The sequence below is a fragment of the Lacerta agilis genome, chromosome 13 (genome assembly GCF_009819535.1).
Source record: "Lacerta agilis isolate rLacAgi1 chromosome 13, rLacAgi1.pri, whole genome shotgun sequence".
NCBI lineage: Eukaryota > Metazoa > Chordata > Lepidosauria > Squamata > Lacertidae > Lacerta > Lacerta agilis.
Genome location: NC_046324.1, coordinates 43,280,497 through 43,299,371, shown reverse-complemented (window position 1 = coordinate 43,299,371; position 18,875 = coordinate 43,280,497). Strand labels below are relative to the sequence as shown.

The window sequence follows — 18,875 nt, the reverse complement described above, 5'->3', positions numbered from 1 at the left end:
GGGGACCTCTTGGTAGTTCCGACACCCCTGGAATTTTGGGAGGTGGCAGCTCAGGATAGGGCATTCCCTTGTGGGAACCCCTAATCTGGAGAAACCCCACCCCTGCAGAGGTGTGTCGAGCCTCTTCATTGGACAGTTTCCACTGAGTGCTGAAGACACACCCCTTTATCCTGATAGTAATAATAATAATAATAATAATAATAATAATAATAATAATAATAATTTATTTCTACCCTGCTCATCTGGCTGGGTTTTCCCAGTCACTCTGGGTGGCTTCCAACAGAATATTAAAAACAGAATAAAACATTAAACATTAAAAACTTCCCTAAACAGGGCTGCCTTCAGATGTCTTCTAAATGCTGTATAGTTGTTTATTTCCTTGACATCTGAAGGGAGGGCATTCCACAGGGTGGGCGCCACCACCGAGAAGGCCCTCTGCCTGGTTTCCCGTAACCTCATTTCTCGCAGTGAGGGAACCGCCAGAAGGCCCTTGGAGGAGGACCTCAGCTTAGGCATTTTGCTTCGGGGAACCTGCCTCTCTTGTTCCACGTGAAACCGTTTTACCGGTTTTATAACTGCAACGGCTGTGTTTGTTTTTATAACACTGTTATAATCTGCCCTGGGACCTTATCACAGAGGATCATCTAAGTTCAACCGCAGGAGAATCTCAACCAAAGAGCCCATGACAGATGGCCACCCAACCTCTCCTCAAAAACCTCCAAGGAAGGAGGAGAGCTCGCCACCACCAGAGGGAATCAAACAGCTCTTAATGCCAAGAGGCTCTCCCTGCTGCTTAGTCGGAATCTCCTTTCTTGTAACTTGAAAGCCACGGGTTCGAGTCCTACCCTCCGCGCCGAAGGGCGGGTGTGAAATCTTACAAATGGGAACACCTGGGCATCTTCAAAATGTGATTCCCTCTCACCTGTCTTTTAAACGCGCAGACCCTGAAAAAAGTGCCTCTCACCTGTTAGGGTTGTAGTACCGGTTTTGAAGCACATATGGAGTGGCCTGTGTTTTCAGCCGCTTTCCCTCCATTTCCTTCCAACCATCTTCCGTCCATTTCCTCTTGCCCTGCCTCTTCTCCTCTTGCTTCTTCTCCACGTATTCTGCGTAGGTCTGGATTCTGTAGCTTTCGGCGTACTTGCTGGTGTTTACGGCTGCAGGATGCAACGGGACAGCTAGTTGACAGTGAGGCAAACTGGAGCCAGGAGAAATCTCTATTCGCCAGCCACATTCTATTTACAGTCGTACCTTGGAAGTCGAACGGAATCCGTTCCGGAAGTCTGTTCGACTTCCAAAACATTCGAAAACCAAATCGCGGCTTCGGATGGGCTGCAGGAAGCTCCAGCAGCCAATCAGAAGCTGCGGAAGCCCCGTCGGAGATTCGGGGTCCAAAAGAACGTTTGCAAACCGGAACAATCACTTCCGGGTTTGTGGCATTCGGGAGCCTAAATGTCCGAATTTCAGGGCATTCAACAACCAAGGTACGACTGTATTTAGATTGTTTCTATACCATTTTACAGGGTTTTTTGGGGGGGAGGGTAGGCAGAGGAGGAAACCTTATAAGACGTTTACAGCACCTCTTGAATCATTAGAAAGGCAACACTGCAGAATATCTGACTACAGAGGAATCTTCTCCCAAATAAAAGCACCAAAAGAAGAAAGCCAAGGTCAAAACAGGACACTAAAAAAGTGCATCAAATAATAAATGAATCCTACATTCAAAGAAGCAATCTGGGGTCAAATGCATCCCTCCAGGGTGCTGGGAACTGTAGCTCAGCGAGGGTGTCTCCTAACAAACCCCAGCACTCCATAACCAACCCTAGATCGCTCATTGCTGTTTCTAGCACTGAGGTCCGCCAGGCTGAAAGGTCTTATTTAAGCGAATTCACTTTTCCTTAATGATGAACTACAAAGAAGTAATGCAAATTGTGCTGTGTCGTCTCCTGCAGAGCTTTCCAAACTGTGTGTCGTGACATGTTAGTGTTTCAGCTAAAGTGTGTACAGTGGTACCTCATTTGAAGTCCGCCCTGTCGGCCGTCCGTTCCGTGGAACATCTGCGGCAAACCTGGAAGTAGCGGAACGGGTTACTTCTGGGTTTGCCGCTTCACGCAGAAATGCAAAACCGCTCCACGCACGTGCACAAAGTGACGCTCTGTTGAGCATCCCTTTCATCGAGCGTCAGGAGCTCCGGAACGGATCCTGGACTCAAAACTGTAGTTGTGTTGTGTGAATGCTCCCCGCGCTCCTCCCGGATCTGGAAAGGGGTTAGTTTAATCTCCGGTTTGCTAGTAAAACTGAATCACTGTGTCACGAAATGATGCAGAACTGAAAATTACTATGTCGCGAAATGATGTGTGTCTGAAAAGTGCGTCACCAACATGAAAAGTTTGGAAAGCTCTGCTTTATTCAGTTCTGCTCAGACGGAACAAACCCCAGCCCTGTAGCCTACGGACAATGAGTCTTTTTCTCAATCTGCAGGGAGCGTTTGTGAGAAACACCCTCTGAACCCACACCCTTTAAAAATATTTCTTTGTAGCCAACCTTTTCCTTGATTTTCCTCCAGGTCTTGTGCAACCCAGTGTATTACCTGGAAAAAGAGTTGCCCTCGTCTATTCCTGCGTTTTGAATCTTTGGCTAATGACGACACATTTTCAGCTTGCCAACAATGTTCTTGCACGCAGTTTTCCACAATAAATTATGATTTCTTAACAGCTGTGCTAATGTCTTAAGACTTATACCACATCCCACACTGTATGATTAAGGCACATTTATTCCACTTTGAAGATTCATGGCTTCTTCTTCTCCCCCAGCCAAGAATCCTGGGAACTGCCATCTATTACTATATATTGTTGTTTTTCTTGTTATATCACCTTTCATCTGAGGACCACAGGGTGGCTTACGATAGAGAAACAAAAATATGTAACATACCCTGTTTCTCCTAAAATAAGACATGGCCATAAAATAAGCCATAGCAGGATTTCTATGCATTTGCGAAATATAAGCCGTTCCCCGAAAATAAGCCATACCCCGAAAATAAGCCATAGTGATGCGGCACCTCCCATTAAAACAGCCTGGAGAGGCGTGGCTATGCAGCGTACTGATGCGATGCAGTTAAAATAAGACATCCCCTGAAAATAAGCCATACTGTGTTTTGTTGAGGGGAAAAAAATATAAGACGGTGTCTTATTTTAGGAGAAACACGGTAGTAACAAACAAAACCAATACCCCCCCATTTAAAACCCCCATAAATCTTTGGGGAGGGGGAGCTGTGACTCTTTAAAGTGGAATCCGAGTGCTTTAGAATCATTGAATTGTAGAGTTGGGAGGGACCCCGGGGATCATCCAGTCCACCCAATGCAGTGCAGGAATCTTTCATCCAACACGGGGCTCGAACCCACGGCCCTGAGATTAAGAGTCTCGTGCTCTAACCGACTGAGCTATCCCTCACGTGTGATGTGGATGTTGGGGCTGGCCCAAAACATTTCGGCACCTGAGGCGAGCCACAAAATGGCGCCCCCTAGAAGGGAAGGGGGGGGAGAGTGAAGATCAACACAGGGAACAAGGTGGGGTGTGTGGGTAGGATCAGATCAACCTTACCCAATGGTTGAAGTGGGAATGTAAGGCTTGCTCTGAATCATGCTGAGTGGGCGCAGCAGGGGCGGAGCAAGGGGGCGTGCCGCCCCGGGTACCGCCCTGCTGGGGTGACACTAGGGGCGGCGTCTGAAGTGGTCATCTCGCCTAGCCTCATGGGTGGGCCGGCCCTGGCGGATGCAACCCTAATATTCTCAGGACTGGCCGTGCCGACTGGGGCTCCATTCCCCACTCCTGATCCGATCTGTGTGTGTGCGTGTCCAAATTTTTAAAATTCTAGTAACGTTTTGGCTAGCGGCTTCCTCCCTCCCTAGGTTAGCAGGAGGTCTGACGAGACAAGTTGGGCGCATTTTCCAAAGCTCTTGGCAAAACAAGACAGGAAAAACACAACTCTTCCATGTTTTGCTTCTGTTTTTTGTGTGTGTGTCCTTACAGACTGTCGGCTCCCGAAATGTGGCGGTTCCTTCTTTTGCCTTGCTGGTTTCTCGCAACATCCCGAAGAAGAAGAAAACCTTTCCGTGTCTGTTCCCTCTTTCACGCATGCACGCACGGAGGTTTCGCCCTCGCGATCCTGCAGCTTCCCTTCAAGTCCCAGCAGCTTTGCAAACTGGCTTCCTTTCATCTCCCTGCCAAGCTCAGGCACGATGCCAGCCGCCTCTTGAGTCAGCAAAACTCCTCGGCTGCCAGCTGATGTCCCTTGGCTGTTTCCAGCCCAACTGCTCAGAGGAAAGTGTTGCACGGCCGTCCCCCCCACCAAAAAAAGTGTTGTAGGCGGATGAGCTGTTGCTGGAGAGTCACTTCTACGCGCCAAGATGTTCGGCTCCATGCAGCCAACGCTTCAGAGCTGTATCCAACGCTAGGCCTGCTCAAGAGCAGGCCCACTGAAATGAATGGGCCTGACGGTCTTCCTATCCATAAATTTCAACAGCGTTGGAAACAACCGGCACTCTCCATCGTTCAAAAGGAGCAACCACCAAACTGAATTTTAACAGGGACAAATGTAAGGTTTTACACTCAGGCAAGGAAAACCACCTTGGTGGACCACAAGCTTAATGTGAACCAACCGTGTGATGCAGTAGCCAAAAAAGAAAAGGAAAAAGTGAATGCTAGTCTAGGCTGCATCGGCAGAATAATAATAATAATAATAATAATAATAATAATAATAATAATACCCCACCCATCTGGCTGGGATTCCCCAGCCACTCTGGGTGGCTCCCAACAGATATTAATAATGATAATAAGAATAAAAAAGTGATAAAACATTAAACATTTAAAAACTTTGCTAAACAGGGCTGCCTTCAGATGTCTTCTAAAAGTCATATAGTTGTTCATTTCCTTGACATCGGATGGGAGGGTCTTCCACAGGGAGGGCGCCACTACCAAGAAGTCCCTCTGCCTGTTTCCCTGTAACCTAACTTCTTGCAGTGAGGGAACCGTCAGAAGGCCCTTGGCGCTGGACCTCAGTGTCCAGGTTTAACAATGGAGGTACAGACGCTCCTTCAGGTATACTGGGCCGAGGCCATTTAGGGCTTTAAAGGTCAGCACCAACACTTTGAATTGTGCTCGGAAACGTACTGGGAGCCAATGTAGGTCGTTCAGGACCGGTGTTTCAGATCAAGGGAAATAATAATGATGCCGTTCTATTCTGCCTTGGGTCTGACCACACCTGGAGTACTGTATCTAGTTCTGGGCGATAAAATTGTAAGAAGGATATTGACAAGCTGGAACAAGTGCAGAAGAGGGTGACCTCAAGCCTCCTTCCCCAAGCCCAGCACCTTGTTTACCTGTCTTTTAGAAAGCAGTGCAAGGATGGGGACATCAAATGTTGCCAAGGGCCACCAAAAAGGGCCTTAGACCATGAGTTGGACCACCCTGATCTAGGTTTTCAGACAGGGGTCTCTCCCAGCCCTGCCTGGAAGTGCTCAGGAGACCTTTTGCCTGTGAAATACATGCTCCACTTGCTGAGCTACGGCCCTTCCGCAATACACTGTCCACTGATCACATGAGCAGAGCTGTCAAATCCTGCTCAGGAAAGTGGCCTCTCGGTAGCCAATTGCCACCGTTTGGACCCCTTCCAGTTCAAGGCAGGCGGCAAGGAATTCCTCGGGCAGCAGATCAAAGGACAAAACACAAGGACAGTGTCACAAAAGCCATTTAAAGTCCCCGGCAGGGCTCTCCTAGCAAAGGATGATCAGCCAAGCAGAGGGATCCCAAAGGGACGCGAAAACACAAAGGCCTGCTTTCACCGCAACACGAAGAAGAAGAAGAAGAAGAGGCGGCTTCCTACACATATAAGAACATAACAGGTATACATATAAGAAGTGTTGTTGTTCAGTCGTTCAGTCGTGTCCGACTCTTCATGACCCCATGGACCAGAGCACGCCAGGCACCCCTATCCTCCACTGCCTCCTGCAGTTTGGCCAAACTCATGCTAGTTGCTTCGAGAACACTGTCCAACCATCTCATCCTCTGTCGTCCCCTTCTCCTTGTGCCCTCCATCTTTCCCAACATCAGGGTCTTTTCCAGGGAGTCTTCTCTTCTCATGAGGTGGCCAAAGTACTGGAGCCTCAGCTTTAGGATCTGTCCTTCTAGTGAGCACTCAGGGCTGATTTCTTTAAGGATGGATAGGTTTGATCTTCTTGCAGTCCATGGGACTCTCAAGAGTCTCCTCCAGCACCATAATTCAAAAGCTGCCTTGTCGTGGCGAAGGGGCTTGAATTACTCAGGGAAGCTATGGACAGGTCAAGATGGACAGGTCATAGTGGAGAGTTTGGACCAAACGTGATCCAACTGGAGGAGGAACTGGCAAGCCACTCCAGTATCCCTGCCAAGAAAACTCCATGGACAAAGACAACAGGCATATAAGAAGTAGTAGTAGAATAATGCTGCCCCCCCCAAATGCTGCGATCCTCAGGCTGAGAAGGGTGCCCTACCCCTGTTTTGAAGTGCACTGCATGTTTTAAAATACTATCATTGCTTTTTAAGTTACGCCTCCCCCCACCTGCCTCCCGGTGATGCTCTGGAGATGGGACAAGGCAAAAATCTAAGCCAGCTGACAAGAGGACGACATTCACGGCTGACGCCCTCAAACAGGCCTTTTAGCCGTTCTGTTTTTCCAGACGACACTTTGGAGATTAGCTTTTATGATACGTTGTGCATCACTTCCAAGCTACAGCGGCGGCAGAAAATGCACCTCGTTCCCTACGGTGCCCGTGGGACTAACAAAAATAAAAACAAACCGCTCTGAATTATTAACCGAAACACATCAAAAGCCAAGATGCAGACAGATAACCGGAGCACAGGAAAACACCAGATGAGCACCATCACTAGCGAGAGTCTCAGTGCAGGGTATTTGGGAACTACACAAGCCAAAAGGCCGTTCCCCTCCCTTCCTCAAACCACATGAATTAATGTTTTCTCCCTTTTCACAGCCTGCTCGAAGGATTTCGCTCCCACCAAAAGCTATTCCTCTTCACGCTATCTCGGCTTTGCCTTTAGACTCTGCAGTATCCCACGGGATACATTAAATCACTGCAGAGGGCATTCTAGAACTTCCTTAAAAGACAGCAGCTAAGCCACAGATGTCATAACGAAAAGTTGCCATTTTCAGCCACCCGGCAAGCTTTGCATTCCAATGTTGGGCTGGCTGGAGTGGGCAAAAGTCAGGCAGGTGGTTAAAACAGGCTGTCCTCGTCAGCTGTGATTCTCTATGGACAACCGTAGAGAGCCAGTGTGGTGTAGTGGTTAAGAGCGGCAGACTCGTAATCTGGTGAATCGGGTTCGCGTCCCCGCTCCTCCACATGCAGCTGCTGGGTGACCTTGGGCTAGTCACACTCCTCTGAAGTCTCTCAGCCCCACTCACCTCACAGAGTGTTTGTTGTGGGGGAGGAAGGGAAAGGAGATTGTGAGCCACTTTGAGACTCCTTCGGGTAGTGATAAAGCGGGATATCAAATCCAAACTCTTCTTCTACTACTACTGCAGCTTGGAGCACAACTTATTCTTGCCTATACCTCCTTATTTATTTATTTAGCTAGCAAAATTTATATGCCACTTAATTAAAAAACAACACACCTCTAAGTGGCTTACATGCAATGATATAAAACATTCATTAAAATAGCAATAACTACCAACCTTAAAACCAGCAAATAAAATGATCAAAATATAGATAAAATCTGTATTGTTAACCATATCCCGACAACACTGTATAACTTTATGGTGTTCCCAGGTTGGACATCAAATGACTCACAACTAAATTATGGCCTCTAGCTGAGGTTATCTTCTCCCTTCATTAGCTTTTGCCACAGGTCTATCTAAAGTCCATCTTTGTCCTGAGGGGATGAGAGATCTAAACTTTCAAAAAGCTGCTGTTTTGGTTTGTTGTTGTTCAGTCGTTCAGTCGTGTCCGACTCTCCGTGACCCCATGGACCAGAGCACGCCAGGCACCCCTATCCTCCACTGCCTCCCGCAGTTTGGCCAAACTCATGCTAGTCGCTTCGAGAACACTGTCCAACCATCTCATCGTCCAACCATTTTGGTAGCTAGATCCTATTGTTTTATTACATAGTTTTGGTCGATCCTTACCATTTCAATGTATTTTTTTTAAAAAAAAAACCTTTGTGAGGTTCACCTGAAAAGTGGTATGTCAGTATCCCGAACAAATAACCTAACATTATACCGTATTGGCCCTAATATAAGGTGCACCTTTAAAATTCAGGGGGGGGGGAGAGACAATACCCAAATATAAGCCGTTCCCTTAAAATTGGATTACAGGCTGAAAATCGCTGCGGTTTATTTAAGACTTTGTTCTTGTAAGCCCGCAAAAGTTACCGTACAATCACTAAAATCGCATTCAATTGCTACAATTCCGCAGGCGCTCACACCAGCAAATGGCAAATGAACAGTCTCAAGCTCGCAAAGCGGCAACAAAACGTTTTTTTGTTCCGTTTTACCATATGTCTGCTTCAGCAGCGATATTGTAAAAGCCAATTTTTGTAAGGTCGCGAATTTAAGCCGCACTTTAACTTTTCACGGCTGGAATTTGGGGGGAAAGTGCAGCTTATATTCAGGCCAATACGGTATATCCCACATTATATACCAGATGTTGCTAAACTACAACTCCCATCAGCCCCACCAAGCATGCCCAAAGGCCAGGGTTTATGGGAGTCATAGTTCAGCAGCACCTGAAGAGCCAAAGGTTCCCTATATCTACCAGCTTTGCATGCAGAAGGTCGCAGGTTTAATCCTCAGCATTTCTAGGCTTGGCTGGGACAGATTCCCTCTCTGAAATCCTAGGGAGTGGCTGCCTGTCAGAGTAGGCAGTACTGACCTAGATGGATTCCGTATAGGGCAGCATTTTTAGTTTTTATGTTATTCCACCACCAGAAGGCAAGGGGAAATTGTAGAGTCTGGAAAATTGAATCCCTGCATCTGAAATCTTACGGCGTCGTTGGGATGATGTGGAAGACTAATACTCTTAAAGATTATTCAGGTGGCATTTAACCCCATCTAACACCACTTGAGGCTGTGTATTGGAAGTGGGTGGGAGTGGGGAGCACATATCAAATATCACAGCACAAAGGATTCATGCGTGGCCATCTAGACAAGAACTGGAAGGGCACCCTGCCTGCCTGGGGTTTTATATTCTTGAAGGTTTCTCCAGCCTGTCGCAGAAGAATTCAGAGCACGACCTTTGTACGCTGTTAGCGATGGAAATAGAAGCTTGGTGCATTTTGCGGTGGGGAGGAGAAACCCCTGCAGTGAAACAGATAGCTTGAGCCAGCTGGACAGAGAAATGTGCTCAAGGGCTCATTTCTTTTGCAGCCGAATCCTACGAAGGTTTAATTCAGCACTTGGTAAACCGAGCTACTGTGAAGCAGGCTCGGAATGGGAGCCCGAACAGGGACCATGCTGCGAAGGAAATCTGACGGGCTATGCTGAAAGAACCACGTAAGGGAGGGGGGGAATAACACAGCTCTATTCCACATTTGCCTCTATAAGAAATTGTGCAGCGCAAAAAGGGGCAGGCTCCATAGCAGCGCGCCACCTGCACTACTTGCGCAAAGGGGATGTGGGTGGCGCTGTGGTCTAAACCACTGAGCCTCTTGGGCTTGCAGTTTGGAAGGTTGGCAGTTCGAATCCCCATGACGGGGTGAGTTCCCGTTGCTCTGTCCCAGCTCCTGACAACCTAGCAGTTCAAAAGCACACCAGTGCAAGTAGATAAATAGGTACCACTGTGACGGGGGGTAAACGGTGTTTCCGTGTGCTCTGGTTTCCGTCACGGTGTTCCGTTGTGGCAGAAGCGGTTTAGTCCTGCTGGCCACTGACCTGGAAAGCTGTCAGCGGACAAAGTGAGATGAGTGCCGCAACTCCATAGTCGCCTTTGACTGGATTTAACCATCCAGGGGTCCTTTACCTTTACATACTTAAAACAGCATCATACCACTTCAAACCACCATGATTTCCCACCAGAGAATCCTGGGTGCTAAGTTTTAAGGTGCTAAGAGTTGTTAGGAGAGCTACGGTTCCCAGAGTTCCCTGGGAAGAAGGGCTGATCTGTGAAAACCACCATGGAAAACGTAGCTCTGGGAGATGAAGAGGGCTCTCCTAAGAATTCTCAGCACCCTTAACAGACTACAGCTCCCAGGATCGTTTTGGGGGGACTGTTCAAAGCGGTGTGACACTGCTTTAAAGGTGTTGCGCAGATGGGGCCTGGGTCTCTCAGGCTATGAGGCCAGGATCAAGGTCGTACATTGGTTTTCGAACAGCTTAGTTCTCAAACGTTTTGGCTCTCCAACGCCGCAAACCTGGAAGTGAGCGTTCCGGTTTGTGAACCTTTTCCGGAAGCCGAATGTCCACTGGGGCCTCTGATTGGCTGCAGAAGCTGCGCTTTGGCTTACAAATGTTTTGGAAGTTGAACGGACTTCCGGGACGGATTCCGTTCAACTTCCAAGGTACAACTGTATTAATTTCGTGTGGAGGAAGCACACAAAGAAGGGCCTCCGATGATAAACGCGGAGCCTGGGTCGGTTTATGTCCCGCCAGTAAGAGCGTAAGAATGCTGGATCAGGCCAAGGGCCCCTCTAGTCCAGCATCCTGTTCTCACAGCGGCTGACTAGATACCTGTGGGATGCCCAAAAGATGGGACATGAGCGAACCAGCCCTTTGCTCACCCATGACTCCCAGTAACGGACACTCAGAGGCACACTGGCTGCGACAGAACCTGGCCACCATGCGAGCAAGCCTTGCCCCTTGCCAGCTTCCGTTCATTTCAATTGGGGCCTGCGCAGGAGAACTTCCTGGAAGGCTTGTCCCGGGGAGGGGGATTCAATTAATTGGGCGGTGTTCAAATGGCAGTAATCAGCACCATTCAAGCCCATTAACAAGATGATACGGCCTTAATGCCCAGTTAAAGCGCTCTGATCCCTTTCCCTCTCCTGTTGCTCTGTAAGCTGACGGGGAGGATTAGCAGAAGTGAGCGAGCGCTCCTTGCAAAAAATAAACCATAACTCGATACGCTGCACCTGCTCCTGCCCCCGAGGCGCTCTCTGCAAGCACGCCGGCCTTCCAGGATCTGCATCCCTAGAGAGGAACAGGCCTGCAATGCAGCCCATTTGGCAGGGTATCGTGTATCATGACAGTAGCACATGGAACCACTTAAAACACACACACACACACACACACACACACACACACACACACACACACATTCAGGGCTTGCCAGTAGTGCAATGTGGCAGAGATTTGGGATGGTGTCTTGTCAAGGCAAGGCAAGCCTAAAAGATTGATTCCGGGTATTCTGCGAAACGGCTTGCATTGCAATGGTTGTCCAACACGAAAGACCAGCTCTTTTCCACCCATTACACTGCAAACAACAGAAAACCAGCAACATTTGGCCTCCCATTTGTGGTGTGTGTGTGTGTGTGTGTGTGAGAGAGAGAGAGAGAGAGAGAGAGATCATGCATCTCTCTTGCATAGCGTTTAGCACTTTTCAAAGAACTACTCTGTCCATTGCAAAGCTCTGCTTATCGTCAAGTTTCCCACGGTGTTTTCCCAACTGACGAAAACTCCCAGGCATTCAGAAACTGCTTCCTTGACCATTGGACCCACTATGGATCTTGTCCGCTCAATCTGCTGGAGCCTGTCTTTGCTTGCAGGGGAAGTCCCTAACACACTGAGGGTTCGAGACCCATCGGCTCCCCTCACCTGGCTTGGCCAGCCGGTCGAAGCCATTTCCCTGAGTGTAGCCGCTGTCTCACGCTGGCAGCTTCTAGGAGCCACAGGTGAGAGCTGAGAGCCGGGTGGGGGCCAAAGGTGGACAAACCAGAAGGAGCATGATGTGTCCCCCGCCAGAGGTACTACCCCTCCCCATACACCCTGCCTTACACAAAATCAGACTATTTACCCACCGAGTCCTGTACTGTTTACTGAATACTTTGCCAGAATTCCAAGCAGAGAGGAAATGAAAGGCACAAATACAGGATGGGTGACACCTGGCTTGAGAGCAGTACATGTGAAAAAGATCTAGGAGACTTGGTAGACCACAAACTTGACATGAGTCAACAGTGTGATGCAGCAGCTAAAAAAGCCAATGCAATTCTGGGCTGCATCAATAGGAGTATAGCATCTAGATCAAGGGAAGTAATAGTACCACTGTATTTCGCTCTGGTCAGACCTCACCTGGAATACTGTGTCCAGTTCTGTACACCACAGTTCAAGAAGGATACTGACAAGCTGGAACGTGTCCAGAGGAGGGCAACCAAAATGGTCAAAGGCCTGGAAACAATGCCTTATGAGGAACGGCTTAGGGAGCTGGGTATGTTTAGCCAGGAGAAGAGAAGGTTAAGGGGTGATATGATAGCCATGTTCAAATATAAAAAAGGATGTCATATAGAGGAGGGTGAAAGGTTTTCTGCTGCTCCAGAGAAGTGGACACGGGGCAATGGATTCAAACTATAAGAAAGAAGATTCCACCTAAACATTAGGAAGAACTTCCTGACAGTGAGAGCTGTTCGGCAGTGGAATTTGCTACCAAGGAGTGTGGTGGAGTCTCCTTCTTTGGAGGTCTTTAAGCAGAGGCTTGACAGCCATCTGTCAGGAATGCTTTGATGGTGTTTCTTGCTTGGCAGGGGGTTGGACTGGATGGCCCTTGTGATCTCTTCCAACTCTATGATTCTATGACCTTTCCTAACAACCTATCCTTCATTTTCTTTTTTAACTGGAAATACCGATGGAATGAGACCTTCCAGAGGCAAAGCACATGCTCTAGGCCTCTGCTCCATGCCGCCCCTCCCTTCGATTCTTGCTTTCAAGCACCGCTTCCTCCTTTCTGTGCTGATGGGACTTGGTGTCCAGATCATCTGGGAGGGGACCAGGGTGGCGTCAAAGGGGAGATAGGGACGCTGCCCCACGAGGAGCGAAACTGGCAACTCTCTAGGCATCTGCACCAGCTCTTTACGAAACCAGCCACCCTCAGACTTTTGGCACGGCCACCCGCTGAAGCAACAGACGCCGGCTTTCCAACAAGGAAGATTTCTCTACCTAGCCTCTCGTGCCCCAACACGAATTATGAAGGAGCACTTCAAAGCGGGTTCCTGCTGCTCGGAGCCTCGCAGGGAAAGTGTCGATTATGGAGCTATTTATTTCGCCATGATATGAAGATCAGCTGGCAACAGAGTCACTGCAACCCTCCTCTCATAACTCATGGGAATTACCTGGAAGAGCACTTTATATGGCGGATAATTACCTTGATAATCATCTTTTAACAGATTCCCCCACCCCACCCCCTTTACTGGAAGTAGACTAGAAAGCACTGCTACAAAAAAAATGAATGGAATCTACCGAGAGAGGTGGGAGAGTTGACTCCATTCCATGTTCGTCGCTGCACTTGTCTGACTGGTCTGCGGCGATTATCTTGTAACAAGCTTCTGACGGAATGTGATAGTCTGCACTTGAGCACACGGGGCCCGTGGGTGGGAGGGTCCATCACCCAGTTGCTTCTGATGAGATGGAATTGGGGGAAATTGGCTACACCCAGCTATCACCAGACTTCTAGCCTGCTAGTATATCAACCCATTACAGCTGTACCTTGGAAGTCGAACGGAATCCGTTCTGGAAGCTCCTGCAGCCAATCGGAAGCTGCGCTGGACGTCCGGGTTCCAAAAGAACGTTTGCAAACCGGAGCACTCACTTCTGGGTTTGCAGCGTTCAGGAGCCAAAACGTACAAGTGCCAAGGCGTTCAGCTTCCAAGGTACGACTGTACAGTGGTACCTTGGTTCCCAAACTTAATCCGTTCCGGAAGTCTGTTCCAAAACCAAAGCGTTCTAAAACCAAGGTGTACTTTCCCATAGAAAGTAATGCAAAATGGATTAATCCGTTCCAGACTTTTAAAAGCAACCCCTCAAACAGCAATTTAACATGAATTTTACTATCTAACAAGACCATTGATCCATAAAATGAAAGAAATAATCTTTGTACTGTACTATAAATAAATAAAAGACAGTATTGCAGATGGTAAAAATTAAAATTAATTTTTTTCTTATGTGCGCTGATCATTGTTTGGATGGGGGGGGGGGCTTTTATCCATTTCTGCAGTCACACAATCAATCAATCAGTAGCTGAACTGAGTCCCACACAGTCACAAAAACAACTCACAAAAATGAAGTCACAAGCCACAGTCACAAGTCAGTCCCATAAAACGAAGAACAAGTCACCGTCCAAAAAATGAAAAAGCCACAAACAATTTTATTTTTTTAGCAAAAACAAAAGCTTCAAATATCACCTTTGTGTTGTGTGGGTGCTCGGGACACAATTTACAAATGGAACATACTCAACAGGAAGCGGAACATGTTCTGCTTCCAAGGCAAAGTTCACAAACCGGAACACCTACGTCCGGGTTTGCAGTGTTCTATTTCCAAGTTGTTCATAAACTAAGCTGTTCTAAAACCAAGGTAGCACTGTATAGCGTTTACACCTTCAAATATTTCAGACAGCAGATTTACTAGAATTCCTTCTAAATTTAAATGCTGTCAGTTCAACCACTCAGAGATTGAAGTGTCCGTTCACGCGATCTTTTCACTGTAGTTTTCATCAGGGGGTTACAAGAATGCATACTATAACTTCTATGAGATCATTTCCTGGTTGATCTTCAGAGGCCCTTCTGAGTGGCCTCATTGAGGAGACTAAATCGTTTTTTTACTTACAGGTGGGTAGCCGTGTTGGTCTGCCATAGTCGAAACAAAATAGAAAATTCTTTCCAGTAGCACCTTAGAGACCAACTGAGTTTGTTCTTGGGATGAGCTTTCGTGTGCATGCACACTTCTTCAGATACTGCATGTATCTGAAGAAGTGTGCATGCACACGAAAGCTCATACCAAGAACAAACTCAGTTGGTCTCTAAGGTGCTACTGGAAAGAATTTTCTATTTTGTTTCGTTTTTTTACTGAGCAAGTGGGGGAATACCTGAATGCCATTGTGTCCCTGAGTCCTGCTACGATTGCTAGACCTTAGTTGTTTGTTTTTAAAGAATAATGGGCTGGACAGGGGTTGCGATTCTGCATTTTATATTTTGTATCCCCCCCCCATTGGTCAACCTGCCATAATACACACCCTGCTGGCTCCTTCTCAGCTAAAAAGCTCACCCTCATCAAAACTGGAGGGGGTTTAATAGTGAATCCCAGGGAACTCTGGGAATTGTAGCTCTGCGAGAAGAATAAGGGTCTCCTAACAACTCTCTGTGTCCTAAACCAACTACACTTCTCAGGATCCTTTGGAGGAAAACTTTTAAAGTGGTATGATCCTGCTTTACATGTACAGTGCAGATGGGGCTAGAGAAAAGAACGTGGGCACCCAGAGAGGCACCCAGCCACCCCAAAGGCAGTGGATTCTATGGTGCCACTAAGGCAGGGAGCAATGGACTGGACATTTGTATTGTGCAGGCCCTGTAGAAACGAGCATGCGCAAGGCACTCTTCACCAGCAAAGCAGCGCCTGGCCCAACATTACCCACAAGCTATGCCCTCTGAACTGTCAGAAAGGAAATATGGCCCCATCCAGAACAGGGAGACCACCAAGTCCAGGTTGAGCAGCCCTCCCACCTTCAACTTCTCTATGCCATAAATAACCACATATGTATTTGGACAACAACAACACTTAAATACCCATATACTAGACAAGCACATATGAAATTGTAATGGTTTGCGTATATTATACCTTTCTTTTCTTTTTCTTTCCACGCACTCTTAATCTTTATTTCATTTTGTTCCAACTGAAATGTTTTCAATAGTAGTAGTGGTAGTAGTAATAATAATAATAATAACTCTGCTGTGTTGTCTGGATTGAACTTCCCTTCGTCCATCTCTAGCTTGTCCACCACTGCCCCCTAGGCACCCATACAGAAGAGAGCTGGGTATCAACAGCACAGAGGCAGCTGGCTTACACTTGAGTCACACCAGCTCATCCAGCTCAGCTCAGTATTGTCGACTCCTGACTCTCAGTGGCTCTCCAGGGGTTCAGGCAGGGCTTTTCCCTGCAGGGGTTGAACCTGGGTCCTTCTGAAGCATGCAAGGCAGATGCTCTGTCACTGAGCTGCGGGCCTTTGCAGACAACACCTCAAGCCTTACGATTCCAGATGCAGTTCCACGTGTGCTTGTCGATTGCCTTTTTCTCCTGCCCATCCTCTAGGGGAGCTCAGGGCAGCACACATGACTCCACCCCTACCACTATCATGCAACGTAACTTTATTCTCACAACAGCTGAGAGGGAGGCAGCTTCACGACTGAGTGAACCCATAAAATCATAGAATCGTAGAGGTACGTTGCTAAGGGTGATCTAGTCCAATACAGGAATCACAACTAAAGAATCTGTGACAGATAGCCATCCAACCTCTGCTTTAAAAACCTCCACTGCCTTCTGAGAGAGTCCGCTCCACTGTCAAATGGCTCTAGCTCTCAGGAAGTTCTTCCCAATGTTTAGTCAGAAACTCCTTTTAATTTGGAGCAGCAGAAAACAAGCTTGCTCCATCTCCCATGTGACCCTACTCTTAGTCCAAAGTCTTACCCAACCTGGTGCCCCCCTCCCTCCCAAGAGGGACTCCCATCAGTCCCAGCCAGCACACACAATGATCCGGGACAGTAGGACCACCCAGGCAGAGAATAGCAGCCTTCTCCATCACAATTCAACTCCTTTTTTTCCCCTTCCACTCAGCTGGTGCTTCTTCCCAAAGTCACCAGCCTCTCCTCTCTCCCTCAGCCACCATCTGGCAACTGCTGCAACCTGGCACTTATACACCTACCAGCGACTAAGAAAACCAGACACGCTTGCTTATTAACCAGAACGGTAATATTAAGCAGTTCACTTGTCATCTTTAATCAGGGCTAATCACTGGCTGCTTTTATGCTACCGGGCCCTGTTTTAAGGTCTTGCTATGAGCTTCATAAAATTATGAACAGCTTGGGACCAGGTTACCTCTGGGAACACCTGGACTTTTATGCTTCTTCCCAGTCACTTTAAACCTCAGGGGAGACAGTAGTCCCAAGCTCTTAAGTCCACAAAAACCAGGGCCTTTACCATGGCGGCTCCTGCCCCTTGGAATGCGTTTCCAGGTGTTATTAGCATTTATATGTCTGCTTAAACACCATCTGTTCTCCCAGATGTTACCCGATGAGCCAGCTGTGTTAGCAAATTAAGCTGATCTACCGATTTGCGACGCCTTTTGCATTCGTTTTTATAAATGTAATTTTACTGTTGGATTTTATGCTGATATTTTTTCCCCGCAATAAAAGGCGGTGCAGATTCCTGTTCCAAAAGGCTTTTTTTGGGAGCGGGATGCTATTCAATGAAAGAGCTGCTGCTGTGCTGTTTTTATTGCGATTACTGGCATGGTTTTAATGGATTTTTAGATATGTATATAGTTATCACTTTATCAATGTTTAGTTGTTTTTAGCTGTTCTTATTTTTATCTGTAAGCTGGCTTGAATCCTGTCAGGGAAAAAGGCAGGGTAATAATAATAATAATAATAATAATAATACCACCAATATTTTTGCAAGTAGGAAAATAAATATTAACAAGAAGTGAGCAGGGAGCCCTTCCTCTGGTTATGTGTCCATTTAACCACCCACAATCTTTAGGCAACTATACAACAGGCATGGAGAAACTGCAGCCTCCCAGGTGTTACGACTCCAACTCACGGGGCAGCAATGGCGAAGGCTGATGTTGCCCAACCACATCTGGGGGCTCACAGTTCCCCCCTCCTCGCTATACAAGTCTCAGAGATCAATCCCTCAGAACAACTGGCAGGAAACAAGAAAACCAACCGAGGTCACAAAGAACTCAACAGCAGGCGGCAATCGGCCGGCGAAAACTGGTCTAAAAGGGGCTATAGATACAAGAACCCCCCCTCATGTAACCTTCTATCGGTTATGATTCTGCAGAAGTAACGCCGGCCTCTGTGTGTTGGCTCGGCAGAGAGGCTCCGTGTAACTTACCGATCTGTACTTGTTCAGGCTGGCTAAGCGACACAAAGGCTGACGTATCATCAATCCAGGAAACCTGAATGTTGCCTGCAAAGAAAAGTGTTTGTGAAGTGGAAGGGTATAGACCAGGGTTGCCAGCTGTTGTTGGGACTACAACTCCCACCATCCCTAGGTAGCAGGACCAGGGGTCAGGAATGATGGGAGTTGTAGTCCAACAACAGAGGGGGGGTTAAAGTTTGAGAAACACTAGTATAGACCATCTTACATTCAGCCATCATCAAGACTGTCAAGAGTGCTATGAAGCAGCGCACTATGGGAAAAGGCAGGCCGAGACAGGAGGGCCTGAGGTCTGATGGTGTTGGGAGAAAGCCTTCGCTTCCGAAATCAGAGCAGGTGTGTCTTGACACCTGGCAGATGGGAGGAGCAACGAGACGCAATCATGGGGCAAACGTGGTCAAGAAAAGCTGGCTCCTTTTCCACAGAAACAGGTGGCGTGGCCCCTTCTCTGCTGCTCGGTGTATGCAAATCCCTCCCAAAAATGTCCCATCTGTCAAGATTGCACTCCGTGTCTTTAGCCTACCTGGCACAATGGATGGAGCCACTGCTGATAGCCGAGGGTATAATCTTGCCTTTATCAGGGCTGGCTAACCTGTGGCCCTCCAAGGGTCTTTGGGCTCTAACATCCATCAGCCCCAGACAGCACAGCCAAAAGTCAGGGGTGATGGGAGTTGGGAGTCTAGCATCATATGGAGGACTAAAAGCTAGCCTTCAGCTATATAGTGGTACCTCGGGTTAAGAACTTATTTCTTTC

The 18,875-nt window shown here is 47.7% G+C and overlaps 1 protein-coding gene across 1 annotated transcript in view; it reads right to left on the bottom strand.

The window, feature by feature from the left end:
- PARN (poly(A)-specific ribonuclease) overlaps positions 1–18,875 on the bottom strand; it is a 50,123-nt gene that overhangs the window by 4,364 nt on the left and 26,884 nt on the right. The window contains exons 21-22 of the mRNA XM_033166891.1: positions 18,077–18,151; positions 965–1,157 (exon numbers count right to left, since the gene is read on the bottom strand). Coding sequence (XP_033022782.1) covers positions 965–1,157; positions 18,077–18,151 — 268 coding nt within the window. The remainder of the gene's footprint in view (positions 1–964; positions 1,158–18,076; positions 18,152–18,875) is intronic.